The sequence below is a fragment of the Penicillium pulvis genome (genome assembly GCF_028828015.1).
Source record: "Penicillium pulvis strain IBT 33274 chromosome Unknown contig_12_segment0_segment0, whole genome shotgun sequence".
Lineage (NCBI taxonomy): Eukaryota > Fungi > Ascomycota > Eurotiomycetes > Eurotiales > Aspergillaceae > Penicillium > Penicillium pulvis.
This window is the reverse complement of record NW_026643072.1, coordinates 1,782,505-1,796,885: the sequence shown is the minus strand read 5'-3', so window position 1 is coordinate 1,796,885 and position 14,381 is coordinate 1,782,505. Positions and strand designations below refer to the sequence as shown.

Here is a 14,381-nt window from a genome sequence, read left to right as displayed (position 1 = left end):
ACGTCCATCCGTACGTAGGTGGGAATGTCTTGTCAGTTGACTTTAGATGATTGGTTACATGGGTTCCAGTTAACATCGGAAAATATATTCTCTATGGTTGTCTCCCGAAACCCTAAAAGCCTGGGCCAACCTAACCTGCCCAGGTGGAACTGAAAATACTGTACAACTGATCGTAGGCCTGAGGACTTCAAATACGTAGACTTCAAGCAAGGTACATGGTCATGAGGTTTTGACCCACATTTGAGGACAGAGGTCTATATTTTAATAAATGATGCCCGCACTGGACGCAGTGCTGACCTGAAACTATGGGATTTTGTCATGCGGTGCGGCTAATCATTGGAATCCCCGTTCATCTACATGACGACTTGGGTCAATGTCCACAGTGTAGGCTAGCGTAAAAGTGTTGGCTACCCAGATGTAGATCTCCGACCCTGAAGCTACATAGACAGTATGGGCTGCGTACAAAGGAACCCCGGGGCCCAGGCATTTCTATTGAATCTACATTACTATCTGGTGAGGCTCAAAGACCGACAAACTTCCTTGTAAGGTTGGAAAATTGAAGTATTTGAAATTCTTGAATAAACCATGATTTTTTTTATTTGAATATGGCTTAAGTGTATTTACCTGAGGCAACGCGCCTCAGCCAGTTCTTGTCGACCGACCTGAAACCTTGGAAGAAACCGAACCCCACAACCAGGGGGTTAAATGCGATGCAATATGGGAAAAAGAAAAGCAGCAAAGCAATGCCGGATGCCATTCCCAAGCCATGTAAATTTTGACGTGCAATAGATGTGTACTGTTATTCCTCACCCTCTAAAGCTCATCTTCATATTTGTAATTGATGCGGCGGCCGGCCCCCGCACGTTCTTGCCGACTGTCGCGGCGGTTGCCAGATTTGGCTTGTTCGCGACGTTGTTGCTCGCGTTGGAGGCGTTCACGGTTTCGCGCTTCGCGCTCCAGGGTATGAGGATCTTTCTCCTTCTCTGGCTCCGGTGCAGTGGACGGAGCATCGCGATCGTTGCGATCGTCCGTTTCGCGTCTCACACGCCGGGCTCGGGGGTGGGAAGAGTGATCGCTGGCGTTTGCGGACTCTGATCGATCACGACGGGAACGCTTACGGTCCCTTTCGCGGTCTCTGCCACCGCGTTCTCGGTCACGTTCTCTATCGCGGTCGCGGTCTCGACGACGATCACGGTCACGGTCACGGTCTCGTTCTGAGTCCCGGTCTGTGCGCTCTGCTCGGTCTCCTCGGTCTCGATCACGACGGTCGCGTGCCCTATCTTTATCATGGTCGCCACGGCGGCTGTCTCGAGGGCGATCTCGCTCTCGATCCTGTTCACGACGGCTGGGCCGATCCCTGCTGGTTCGATGGGAGTTCCCGATTCGGCTTGCGAGGTCACGGGGATTGATTTTTCCAGAGGATGATCTGGAGTGGCCGTTTGGCTCATCCTGGGAAATCGCTGTAAGACGGTCAGGCTGACGGCTATCGCTGCGTCGGTTGGCACTGCGACTGCGACTACGACTGTGATGGCGACGTGATCGATGCGATCGATGGCCACTGCGTCGTTCTCGGTCACTGTCGTTGTGACGAGGGCGTGAAGAGCGTCTTGATGACGCCGCAGATGGTGAGTGAGTCCGCCGCTCTGCAAGGCGCTTCACATCGCGATCGCGACGGCTCTCTCGGTCATCTTCAGCTGCAGGAGCTGAAGGCGACTGAGCTCGAGAAGCTTGGTGTTGAGAAGGAGAACGAGAGCGAGATCCAGCACGCGGGGGTTGAGAGGGGGCGCCAGACGACGCGCGGGTCAGAGTAGGGGTGTCAGGATTGCTGTGGAAAACATCAGAACATGATCTCTACAAGTGTCTTGCAAAAGGCTTACCTTTTTGTTGGCCCTCCCATACTATTGCTTATCGAGGGCCGCCCTTGGTGGAAACCTCGCTGGCGCAGGACGCTAGTATTGGGCAGCCCCTGTCGCATTGCCCGCGGGGCTGCTGGAGCTCCCTCCACACCGGGATTTCTTGGTTCTATATGAGATTGAGACATATGTCCGCCCCAATAGCCTCCGCGGCCATTGGCCATGGAACCCCGCATGTGACTGTAGCCACCTCGTCCGTAGCCGGGGCCCATGGGACCCTGATAGCCACCTGGCCCATTTGAAAGGGCCTGGTCTAAACTATCAATGGTAGGAATGCCCTGTGGTTGTTGGTCATCGGCTGATGCTGGGTCTGCAGACACGGCATCATTGCCATCTGTTGCGATTGCGTCTGTAGCACCATTATTCTCACTGTTTTGAGGGGCCTCAGAATCCATAGCCACATTAGGGCCCACCGAAGCACTGGAGATTGGGCGATTAGGAAGTCCGTGGTTAGCATGACCGTAGTGCCCTTGACCATGGCCACCATATCCACCTCGACCGGGGCCGTAGAAATTGCCTCGACCCCGACCCCGGAACCCACCGCGGCCATATCCTGGCCCGTTGTAACCAGACTGAAAGTCGTTAGGGTAAGACATATTAGGTCCGCCAAATGCTCCTCCATACGGAGGGCCAGAGCCATTCGCGAAAGCATTTGGATTGAATTTATCTTGGCCGCCTTGCCACATGTTTTGCTGAGAGTCCCAACCTAAGGATCCATACATGCCCTGCCCTTCAAAATTCATTCCGTTGTTCATGCCCATGCCAGTCATGTTCATCCCGTAGTCTCCGAACATCCCCTGATTAGCCATCGGGTCCATTCCCATGGTCATACCTGGAGAAATTGGTCAGTAAAGAAGATCAAAAAATCTGCGGGTAAATAACATACTCATCTGATTCGGGAAGTTGAACATAGGATTGCCCATGAATGGGTTCATGCCGTTGAAATTGCCATTGCCGTTCCAGCCCATCCCGGAGAACCCACCGTTCATGTTCATCGCGGTAGGTTCGGCTTGAGGCATCTCCTGAGTCACTTCATCGGAGATGGGTATATCGCCATCGGTTGGCAGAGCGTCCGCATCCACAGGGTTTGACTGGTCTACGACCTGCTCACCAGTGGCCTCGTTAGGCTGCTTGAGGAATTAATTCACCGTGAACGAAATGATGGACGTTCAAACATACCTCATCTGTCGAATTTTGTGGGTCAAGAGTAGTGTCTTCCACTGCACTCTCCGTCGTCTCCGCAGCCTCGGCCCCCCGCATAGGTTCTTCAAACGCGGTTCCCTGCGCCGTGGTCACCTCAGGTGTCTCTGCTGGCGTTGGTTCGGTGGCGACCTGATCAACCGGGGCGTCTGTAGTAGGGGTTTCGCACTCCGCAGGGGTGGGAATTGTAGGGGTCGAAGCCGCTGCGGCCTGGCGGTCCTTTTCCCGTTTCTTCTCTTCGGTCCGCAGATAGGCCTTCAAAGTTGTGCGCAGAGCTTTATTTGGTTTGCAGAGATCCGGAGAAACAGGAGAATGTGCGCAGACCGGACAGGTATCGACGAGAGATGACTGGCCTGGTAGAAAGGTATTCGTTCAGTGATTGTCTAAATTTTATTTTCTTGCCGAGGGGGTGCTGGTGGAGTGAAACTCACAGGACTCGCAGATTGACTGGTCGCAACAAGGCAGGCGAAAGGCGTTTACCGCCAGCATGTTGCAAATCGCGCATCGAAGCTTCATGGGGATGTCATCTTGGGACAGCGTGCTGAATTCGGTAAGTCTCAAATTGGCCATTCGCGAATCGGTGGAAGCATACCTGGCGATGTCCATCAGACCAGCTGGCGGGTCCACCGCAGCCATGGCTGGAAGAGAAGAAGCGCACAATTAAAGACGTCGCGATAAGACCGTCTGGAATTGTGGCAGAGAGTAAGGTCAGCAGAAGGAAAGAAGTTGGTGTAGAAGCGCGCATATGGAATTTGGTCGGAGTCGGATAAATAGTCCGCCGATGTAGATTGCTTGCCATGGATTTACGCGGGATTAAGGGATATCAGCGATTCTACTAAGACCACATAATGCATAGCTAGCTAAACGATATGTCGATTTCTATCTATGATAATATGACATCAATCCTCATCATCAAGTCTCAGATTAGATCAAGTAATTTTAGGTCCATCATCAGTGCCTGCGATACAATATGGTTTCATCAGGGCCTCCCTCCGGACTCAAGTATCATCATAGACAAGAGAATGTGATAGTCTAGAAGGTGAAATGAAAAGAAATTGGAAGATGGATATAATAAAAGGTGTTATTCATTCATGAAAGAGAAGGGAATGAAAGAGGAAAAGAAGGAGAAGAAAAAAGGCTAATAAATCACATAGCTGTAAGATCCACTTGCGAATTTAAAAAGGGCGCGACCGCCCTCGAGTCCCGTTCCCGATTTTTTTTCTTTTTTACTTGACAGAGCTCAAGCTAGAAGGAATGACTTAATTACCTTTTTTCCAAGCTATATACAGCTACAGCATGACAGAGGACAACTATCGACCAAGATCTCCCGACTTTTCTTCTCCCCCCGAAAACCCCCCACCTCACGCGCCATTAAGCCCGCTAGCTCACCGCGCCTCCTACGACGCATCCCCGTTCTTCAACCCCAACCAGCGCCCCAGCTCGAGTCGCATCCCCCAGCAGTACGTTCCACCTGTCCAACCCGGTTTCAGCTTCGCAGACGAAATGGCCCGTCGCTCATCACGCCTACAGCCCGAGGACGCGCCCGTTCCCGAGCCCGCAATGACCGCAACAATGCCTGTCGCGCCGATGCTAGATGAGACCCCACAGACGCGCCCCGGTGCGGGCATTGAAGTCAAGACCAAGTTCCCTGTCGCGCGAATCAAGCGCATTATGCAGGCAGATGAAGATGTTGGCAAGGTTGCCCAGGTCACTCCGATCGCAGTGTGTAAGTTTTGCAGTTGTCTTCCCTTCAAGTATAGACCGGTGTTCGGATGGAAGCTAACTCTTTGTTATAGCCAAGGCATTGGAACTCTTCATGATCTCGCTGGTCACCAAGGCCGCCCAGGAAGCCAAGGACCGCAACTCGAAACGCGTCACCGCTAGCCACCTCAAGCACGCCGTCGCCAAGGATGAGGTGCTAGATTTCCTGGCTGATATCATTGCCAAAGTTCCCGACCAACCGGCCGGCCGGAAACACGACGATGACGGAAGTGATCAGAACGATGGCCGTCGGAAGCGCGGCGGTCGTAAACCGAAGGAGGAGAGCGACTGATGCACCGCTGCAGAAAAGAAAACGACTCATGATATCCTAGAATGGGATAGGGCAACTGGCGCATTTTAATGATCGGTTTGATTTTTGTCTTTATTTCTTTTGTATTGGTTTAACCACCGGGAACTGATTTCTGGGGGCGTTGGGTGGTTTAGGGTTGATTTAGTAGCGCATTTCCTGTGAATAGTTCAATTTCGTGCGGGCACAGTCCCGCGTGGTCAGCAGTCTTATCCTAGACTGATCTGACCTGCTTTAATCTACCTCCCGGCGGTACTAGTAGTCGTAGGTTGGTTTCGTTTGGATTGGTATACAGATGGCATGAGTGGCGCATTTGTCACCAGAGCGCGTAGCGGATGAGGACTTTAAGTAGAGTACTGACGAAGGTTTGGGCTTGCATATCACACTGCCTTTATGACTCAAATGCTTGCCTAATCTTGATAACCTTTGTATCATCCTTTGATGATGCCTGAACCCCCTCCTTGATTCCAGGGCTGAGCATCCTCTAGTTATGTTATCCGAGTATCCATACTCTAGGTAGCATCTCCGGGCTCTATGAAATGAACACTATTGCTATAACTACACAAGTATCGATACAGACGCATGGAGTTTCCTGGCCAACGTTTTCCTCTGGGCTCGGGACTACTAATATCATCCAGACATAGAATGTGGGGTTTGTATGCTAACTTTTTTTTAGTAACCTGCGGTAAGATATCGAGATCAAAACAAACCACTTAATTCTTCTGGCTATCATTTCTGCTTTGAAGTTGTATAGACACACTTGAACCCCGTAAAATAATGACCAGACAAAGCAAAAAGTACAAAATCAAGGCGAGTGCGAGTTGATGTAATTGGGAACTAGCAAAAGCACGGAGCTGATCGTCGTGATACACGACTTCCCGCGGCTCCACTTCGACCTTCGACCCCGTAAACTTCACTCTCCCCTCCACTACGTGGGATGATGCTGCTACAGAATGGACTTTGTAAGTGATTCGGTGTGTACTATCCATTATCCTTGTCGCTAATTCCTCATAGTGGTCTCGTCTTATCGGCGGTTCACGCGCGCTATCCAAGACCTCCCGGGCGACCTCCCCAACTGAACGCCTAACGGCATTCAAACGCGCTTGCAATGCTCTCCAGGTACATTTCATCCCCGCAATTCATCCTTCATGAAACTGACAATTGGTGCGCTAAGCAAATATGGCGCTCAAACAACACACCCTCCGGCGAACAACCAATCTCGCACGCGCGTGCCTACATCGAACGACTCAACTCGATCTTGAGCGATGAATCCCGAGGACCGGCTCCTCATCCTTGCGTGGCCTATGCCGCCTCTTCCCAGATATTCGTGACAGTCACAAAACTAGCCCTATCGTACTACGATGATCAACTGCTGCGCTCGGCGACCACATTCTTCAATACCCTTATCGATGCGGAGGTGGATGGCGTGGTGGACAATCGGCTCTTCGCTCGCGCAATGGTGGATTTGGTTCGGCGAGCAGATAAAGGCTCAGTCGAGACCGAAGGAAGACTGGTGGAATTGCTGTTTGGCATCTCCAACAACATTCGTTTGCAACCGGCTATTCTTCCCGCGTGGTTTGTCCCCCGAGCGACCCCCATCGGCCAGGATGGCGAGTCATCAGGCCCGAGTGGGACGGAGTTTGCGGGTACCATGCGCAAGGATGAATTCCCTTTGTTCTATCTACTTGTTGATTATGTCCACAATGAGGGGCGAGCGGGTGACTTCGCGCGTACTGGACTTCTGTACTTGATTGAGACCGCGTCGCGCTCGAAGAATCTGGAAAAGTGGTTGATTGAGAGTGACCTGGCAACGCTGATGGCAACTGGGTTAGGTGCATTGTACAGCCAATTGGGCAGGTGAGTATTGAAACGCCGTGTCATCCGAAAAAGAAACTGACGGAACACAGCTTATGCTTCCCATCGCCTGATGACGAGGCTCCCCGTATAATCGCGCTTTCAGACCATGCGAATGAAGTAACTGCTCTTCAGCCCGCTCTGGGTGAAGCTATGGACGCGTTCATGTCATACCTGCTCTTTTGGCAGGACACCATTGATCACTGCAAGTCCACAGAAGTCAATGACACCCTCCTGGATCATTTCCAGGTCCTTTTCCTTGAGCAACTCTTGTAAGAACGTCCAGCTCATTGGGCCTGTCTTGATGCTAACCTTCGAAGATATCCTTCTCTATTAGAATCATCCGACGTGGCTGGCGGTTCAACAGCAGCTGTGTTGACCTATATGTGTCGTATCCTGGACTCAATCGAACAAGGTGAATTGGTTCACCGTATCTTGCATTTCTTATTAGCCTCATCACCTCCACCTGAGGAGCAAATGGACATGTCGGCAAGCCGACGCAAATCGCTCAATGTGTTGGCTGCTTTGGCTTCAGAGGCAGCCCAGCCCTCGCCTTCTCTATTCAATCTGCGTGACCTCGCGCTCATGGGGCTTCAATCCACAAACCGACAAACGGTCCTGGCAACATTACGTCTATTGAACGTTGTCCTCCAGCGGCACCATCCGTTTGCCCGAGCCCTTATCCACACGATACCCAGTCAAACGTCCCAGCAGCGGTCTGTCGGTGCGTTCAATACAGAGCTTGAACAGCTCCTTGGTCTTGGGACATCTCTCATTGATGAACCGACCTTGAATGAATCCTACGACAACTACGTCTCGGATGCGACATGGGTACTCGAGTCACGCCTTTGCCTTCCTGTGTCAGTTGAGGGGGCCGAGAAAGATATTCCGTTGCCCCAACAGCTTCAACAGGATGACCCCATTGTACAGGGTCTGCTGAGTTGTGTTGATTCGTTTTTCACCAACAGTGTCATCGTCAACTTGGCGCTCACCGGTGTTCTTATGAGCCTCGCATCATCCCATCTGTTTTCACTAGATGGTTGGGTGTTAGTTGACCCAGCCCAATTTGACCCTCCGACTGAGGCTCCTTCAGATGCCCTTGACCACGTTCGCCAGGCTTACCGAGCACCGACATGGCCAGCAACTGCTGCCCCAACTCTGACTTCTGCGCTTCGACGGCTGGTAGACCAAGTCCGTCAATGGCAGCAAGATCTACCCGACTTTGATGTCTTGATCGCTGCTCGTCGTGAACTACTTCACAAAGAGCAGGATCCTCCGATGTCGGATTCCTTGGAGCCAGTCGAGACAGGCCCAACATCTACAGAGCGCTCGCGCCTCTCACACCCCGGATCGCCCGAACCCTCGCAGCATTCGCGGGGTCGATCACCGGGAATGTCTAGCGAAATGCGGGATGAGTCGTCCGTGCGCCCGATTGACTCTCGCGGGTCGGACTCCACGGCCGAGGCTTTGCGCCAGCGGTTAGCCATGCCATTTCCCCCGGTTCCCGTACAACCCGAGGAAGTGGATCCCACACCAGATGCAGATCATGAGCAATCGTCGGTTACACTTGGCCATGTTCTTACTAATATCGTGATTCTCTATGAGTTTTTGCTAGAATTGTCTGCAGTGGTGCAGGCACGAGGAAGTCTTTTTGAAGAAGCAGGGTATCCTTAGAGATATAAATAGTAAATAGTTTCAATTGCACATATTGATCCACAATAAACTCGAACTAATGTCAGATTATGTATTCCAAAGTGGGGCCAATCTGACGCGCGCCCGCGTGACGGAGCCGCTTGCAACGATTGGACGACTTTCGGCCAACTTGCACTTTTGGCCCGCATAAGTAACATAGTAATCTGAACACCATGTGCTTCTTTCCTTCTTTCTAATTCTCCGCATTTATATATTACTCGGCATGACCGGCCATCATGGTCTCGCATGAATTTGAACGCGAGGATCGTGAAGATGCTCCGTTCCTCGCCCCGGAACTGCAATCCCCGACCCCTGGCCGCCCTCACGAAACGAAACCCGCTCACCCGCTCGGAAACGATGTGTCAGCTCAGAAGATCGGTTTCAGATTGAAGGTAACTCTGTTCGCCATGATTTTGGCGGTGGATATCGGCTTCTCCTTCATTGAGGGCCCCCAGGTCCGAATCTTTGAGTCGATTGCGTGTCGCCAGTTCTTCTCCGTGACCGACCCGAGTCAGATTGGGGCCAATGGCCAGGTACCGGAGGCAATGTGCAAGGGAGCGGAGGTACAGGCCGAGCTGGCTGCGGTGAAGGGATATAACATGTTCTTTGATGGGTTGCTATGTATGTTGCGCTGATCAAATGTCACAGCCATGTTCTGACCATACTCTAGGTGCGCTCTTGGCCATTCCATATGGTCTGCTGGCAGACCGGAAAGGCCGCAAGTCTACGCTTCTCTTGGGCTTGCCTGGCTTTGCTCTCAACTCTGTAATCGTGCTTGCGGTTATGTGGTTTTCCGATATATTCCCATTACGAGCAATCTGGTTTTCTTCGCTGGCATGGTTGCTTGGCGGGGGACCGGTTGTTGCGTTTGCGATTATTTGGACTATGATGGCTGATGTGACGACGGAAGAGGAAAGGTAGTTGTTTTCTTGGTTGGATATATGGATACCAGAACTAATCAAACTTCGTGCAGAGCAACGCTATTCTTTCAGTTCGGTATCGTCTCCATGGGGGCCGATTTCCTTTCTAGCGCTTTCACGTCTTACCTTATGTCCTTGAATCCATGGATTCCGCTATTCATCGGACATGCCATTATTTTCTTAGGGCTATTGTTGATGTTTGGTCTCCCCGAGACCATGCACGTGCGGCCATCGAGCCCACCCGAGCCATCTCATGTTGAGCTTTCTGACTTGACTGAGGATGAGCCCAAGAACCACTCTCCTAAACCCGAGGGCGTATTATACAATGATGAAGACGTGGGAATTGGTTCACATAACGAGGCACACATGTCTTGGAGCTATCCCGCCCAACAGAACCCCACAATTTGGACTAGGATCTGCTCAAACTACCGTTTCTACGTGAAACCATACCTTTTCATCCTGAACCGCAAGCCTGTGTTGCTTCTTTTGACCGCTTTCTTGGTCTACCGCCTCAGTCGCGGTTCTTCATGGTTCCTCACACAGTATATCTCGACACGATATGAGTGGACCCTCGCACAGGCCAATTTGCTCGTCTCCTTCCGACCTACAGTGTCCATTCCGGTCTTCCTGTTTGTTCTACCCTGGCTGAAGAAGAACTACCTTAACCCCAAGCGCTCGTCCACAGAGAAGGACCTTTACCTTGCTCGCGCGAGCATCATCTGTCTTACCCTTGGAACCTTGGGAATTGGTCTTTCGCCTACGATCGGGACTCTGATCCCTAGTATGATCGTACAAACATCTGGGTCCGGGTTTGTCTTCCTCACACGATCGATTATTACCACGCTGGTCGAACGGGATGAGACTGCCCGCTTATATACAGTGATTGAGGTTTTACAGTCCATGGGTAATGTTGTGGCCAGTGTGTCAATCACGACAGTTTTCCAGCTCGGTCTTCGTCTAGGGGGCGTCTGGGTTGGATTGGCCTGGATGATGACTAGCACGTTATTTTGCATGGTAGCTGCCGCAATTTGGGCTTTCCGGCTACCAAAAACCCCACGCGATCCGGAATTCGTGGTTGGAGAATTTGAAGATGCCGATCATAACTGCATATAGATCTCGGATAAATTTTCCGTGGTGTTTCGGCGTGGGTTTTTTATTATACTGGATTCGGCCCCTCATCTAGCTATACTTTCTTTCTATCCTTCTCAACATGTATATATACGTACTATTTCTCGAATATGTTTCTTTATTTCGGGTTTAAACAGTGACCACTGGAATCTGTAGATCTGATTAACAATCTTCGTGACCGCGGCATGTCACGTGGTTCCTCACATGTAAAGCTTTCCCCAAATCCAATTTGGCAGGTGCAACACATCTTTTTCACGCAGATGCAATGGAGAAATTCTCTCAGTTCCGGGATCGAGGTATGTCCCTATCTATCCTATGCTATGCAGATCGCCGTCGTATTGACTTTTGACTCCACCCAGGCTCGGGCATTGCGCCCTTCCTCCCCATTCCATCCGAGTCATTAGGCTTACAAGCCCCTCTCCGTGTCTTCCTCTTCTGCTTCCGCCTGCCTTTCTTCATCTTCGTAACATTCGCCTACTTTGCGATTCTTCAATGGCTTCCCATTGGGTCCCTGGGCAAAAAGGCCGCACTATGGTGCATCTTAGGTGTCCCCAGCATCTGGTGGATTGACCTACAGGTAGATGGAGTCAAGAAAGGGTATGTGTCAGCTGGAATCACATCCAACACAGATCAAACGCTTATCATTTCATCTCCAGCTCTCTCTCAAAGCAACAACAAGCTCGACTCCCGCAACCAGGCTCCGTCATCGCCTCATCTTTCACCTCTCCCATCGACGCTATTTACCTAGCCGCAATCTTTGACCCGGTCTTCACAGCCGCATACCCAAACACCCGCCAAGTTGAACGTATCTCTCTTCTGCAAGCCGTGATCCGTGCCTTCGCACAGCCATCATCGCAGCCGGAACCAGGTACCCAACTTGTGGACGTGGCCTCGCTCGTCGCGAAATACCCTAACAGACCAATCGTAATCTTCCCGGAGTGCACTACGACCAACGGCCGCGGTATCCTTCCGTTGAGCCATGCTCTCCTCGGTGTACCCCCCAAGACCAAAGTCTTCCCGGTCAGTCTGCGATACACACCCGCGGACGTGGTAACCCCACTCCCAGGTAGCTATATCACTTTCTTCTGGACGCTGCTCAGCAAGCCGACGCATTGTATCCGTGTTCGGATTGCCGAGTATGTTACGAATTCGCGTAGTGCGACTGATGCTCCCCCTGCGCGATCGACAAGGCAGTCGACTTATAACTCTAATTATTTGGATACGCTGGAGGATGAGGCTGAAGGTGGGGTTACGACTGGCGAGAAAGCGTTCCTTGACCTTGTTGGTGAATCGCTGGCAAGACTAGGACGTGTTAAGAGGGTTGGATTGGGGGTTAAGGAGAAGCAGGAGTTTATGGTGAAGTGGAGTAAGACCAGGAAGACTTGGTGATTGGTTTACTTGCACATTTGTGTCATTTAGATTGTTAGATCGATGAAAATTCTATGAGACCAAGGGTATATGTTGACGATATAATTCTCTGCTTGTGCATTCATGTATAAGTACACGGGTATATTTCAGGGCAGGATCCTATACAGGTTCTGGACAGGCCTCCAGGCTTTGATGACTGATTAATTCTTTCCACAGGATAGGAAGCTAGCTCTTGTTATAGCGGACCTAGCCTTTATTTCAAGTAATGGCGGAAAATTTGTACAGTATCAGGAGCTCCAGAAGTGGAGAAACTTGCGTTCCGGCTTGACTCTTGCAGAATCTCGGGCCAATATGTCAATGCGGCGAGCATATAAATCCATAAAATGCGTGAGTGGGTCACCGAAGACCACATCACGGAGTGCGGCATCAGTTATCCCGTAGGCTTCAACGTCTTCTCGAGGTGGAAGGGGTGGAGCACCGTCAATCCGGGGGCGATATGTCTCTGGGCGATTACTCGGCTGCGTCTTATCTCGAAGTAATACCAGTCTACCTGCCGTGGAAAGGGTAGACGGAGGAACTGCCCAGTAGGCAGTAGACCCAGGGCGCGGTTTCGAGTTTAAAGACGACAAGATTGATCCTGGTGGTGGTTTGGCAAAGAGATCCAACAATGAAAGAAAGTACCCCTTCTCAGCACGGCAAACTGGATCACCCTCATTGACAAAGGAAAAGAAGATGGACCTGGAATATTCCGGATTTGCAGGTAGAAGGAGAGGCCGAAATGATATTGGTGGTGCACCAAACGTAACACAATGAATATGCTTAAAGCAACCCCGTAGATGAGTAAGCTCAGAGGCAACTTCAGGAGATTTGGATAATATATGCAGGTATAGCAAGCTAGCAACTGCACCACCCGCGGAATGACCGGTGATTAGAAGCGAGTATGACATGCGACTAGGGTCTTCTTCGATCAGAGCGCGTAATCTGGCGGCAACAGGTGCAACCATCTTTCGAGCCACTGAGAGAAAACCAGCGTGGCAGCAGTTGGTAGGATCATCTAGGAAGCCCTTTGGGGATACGGGTTCCATTTGCATGTTGACGGCCCAGTCCATGAAGCTTTGAGTGCCACGGATTGAGAAAACGAATGTGTTCATGTTGTCCACGGGCAAGGATTTGATCACCATTGCTTTGGTACCATGGCGCCAATCGGAACTCACATATGAATTTCGCTCTCTCCCAGTAGGCTTTTCATAAACTCGACGTGAATACTGGGCTGCAAGCTGAAGAAGTGGATACGTTGCAGGGTAGCTAGTAACGTATCAGAAGACTACCCAAATGGCAGAAAATGACGTGAACTTACAATTTAAGAGGAGGCAAGTTTGGAGGCATCCGAGAATTTGCATAAAGATAAACCTTCGAGAAATAGTCGACAGAACCTGACGGCTTCTCCTTTCCAGCTCGAGTCTCTCGACGATTCTTTTTCTTCGGATCTGATCGAAGTGGGAGGGAACATGCAGTAACTGCCAATTTTCAGAGTCAGTGATCAAAAAACGCAAGGCTTCTATGGCCAGGACATACGAAGATCATTTTCCCTTCCACAGAAAATGCCAACGTCGATTGAAGTGAGCACCTGGTCCAAAAGCTGTGATGCAGGTTCCTGAGTATTCGGTGCCCCGCCCACACACTGTAGAACCAGTCTTTCTAGGTCCACAATCGTAGCATGGGCTTTTCCTGTCGCATGCGACATGAGATTGGAAACCGACTGATTCATTTTTGAGTATGAAGTCCATTTTGCACAGTCTGTCTGTGGTGGAGGAGCTGGGACCCGTGCGGGAAGATGGGTCATGGAGGCAACGCCATATTCATTATGGTATGGACCTGGAGGTCCTGGATGCACAGCTTGAATACCCTGAACGGAATATGTACTTGTTGGCAAATTATATACCGGATGGTTATTATTCACTGCCCCGCCAGGATGTTGCCCTATCCACTGATGGAAGCGACGGCGCTTTGAGGGTTGAGCAGCCACTGAGTCCATTGCGAGCAAAGATTAAGACGGTCGAAACCCCATAAAGACTAAAAATTAATTTAATATAAATCTCTCGGATGTGTGATGTTATCATCGGAGCTGAAGGATAGGAAAGGGACCCACCTCCAAGAGTTCAAGCAGAACTCATAGCACGCAGAGTGATGCAGGTCCCCGCTGCGATCGGTCTCATATGAAAGTCTGCGCCACAATCA

General features: G+C 50.9%; 6 protein-coding genes across 6 annotated transcripts; 4 read left to right on the top strand and 2 right to left on the bottom strand.

Annotated features, from left to right (window-relative positions):
- Positions 1-813: 813 nt before the first annotated feature.
- On the bottom strand, positions 814-3,814 carry N7503_001875 (RING finger protein; the record flags this gene model as incomplete). Its single annotated transcript, XM_057061422.1, has 6 exons — positions 3,706-3,814; positions 3,545-3,654; positions 3,093-3,466; positions 2,800-3,040; positions 1,878-2,745; positions 814-1,825 (listed from the first exon to the last, which is right to left on the bottom strand). The coding sequence occupies exons 1-6, from the start codon at positions 3,747-3,749 to the stop codon at positions 814-816; spliced, it is 2,649 nt and encodes an 882-aa protein (XP_056925384.1). The 5' UTR covers positions 3,750-3,814.
- Positions 3,815-4,409: 595 nt separating this feature from the next.
- nctA (negative cofactor 2 transcription regulator complex subunit BUR6) lies at positions 4,410-5,166 on the top strand (the record flags this gene model as incomplete). The annotated part of the gene is made up of 2 exons (XM_057061421.1): positions 4,410-4,839; positions 4,910-5,166. The coding sequence occupies 2 exons, from the start codon at positions 4,410-4,412 to the stop codon at positions 5,164-5,166; spliced, it is 687 nt and encodes a 228-aa protein (XP_056925383.1).
- A 943-nt stretch (positions 5,167-6,109) lies between these two features.
- Positions 6,110-8,709, top strand: N7503_001873 (uncharacterized protein; the record flags this gene model as incomplete). Its single annotated transcript, XM_057061420.1, has 5 exons — positions 6,110-6,143; positions 6,196-6,300; positions 6,356-7,038; positions 7,089-7,307; positions 7,356-8,709. Exons 1-5 carry the CDS (start codon positions 6,135-6,137, stop codon positions 8,707-8,709), a joined length of 2,370 nt encoding a protein of 789 aa, XP_056925382.1. The 5' UTR covers positions 6,110-6,134.
- Positions 8,710-8,963: 254 nt separating this feature from the next.
- N7503_001872 (putative MFS transporter) lies at positions 8,964-10,760 on the top strand (the record flags this gene model as incomplete). Its single annotated transcript, XM_057061419.1, has 3 exons — positions 8,964-9,348; positions 9,398-9,644; positions 9,701-10,760. The coding sequence occupies 3 exons, from the start codon at positions 8,964-8,966 to the stop codon at positions 10,758-10,760; spliced, it is 1,692 nt and encodes a 563-aa protein (XP_056925381.1).
- A 280-nt stretch (positions 10,761-11,040) lies between these two features.
- On the top strand, positions 11,041-12,164 carry N7503_001871 (lysophosphatidic acid acyltransferase LOA1; the record flags this gene model as incomplete). Its single annotated transcript, XM_057061418.1, has 3 exons — positions 11,041-11,071; positions 11,135-11,372; positions 11,432-12,164. 3 exons carry the CDS (start codon positions 11,041-11,043, stop codon positions 12,162-12,164), a joined length of 1,002 nt encoding a protein of 333 aa, XP_056925380.1.
- A 266-nt stretch (positions 12,165-12,430) lies between these two features.
- Positions 12,431-14,178, bottom strand: N7503_001870 (lipase family protein; the record flags this gene model as incomplete). Its single annotated transcript, XM_057061417.1, has 3 exons — positions 12,431-13,448; positions 13,501-13,660; positions 13,719-14,178. The coding sequence occupies 3 exons, from the start codon at positions 14,176-14,178 to the stop codon at positions 12,431-12,433; spliced, it is 1,638 nt and encodes a 545-aa protein (XP_056925379.1).
- Between the last annotated feature and the right edge of the window lie 203 nt (positions 14,179-14,381).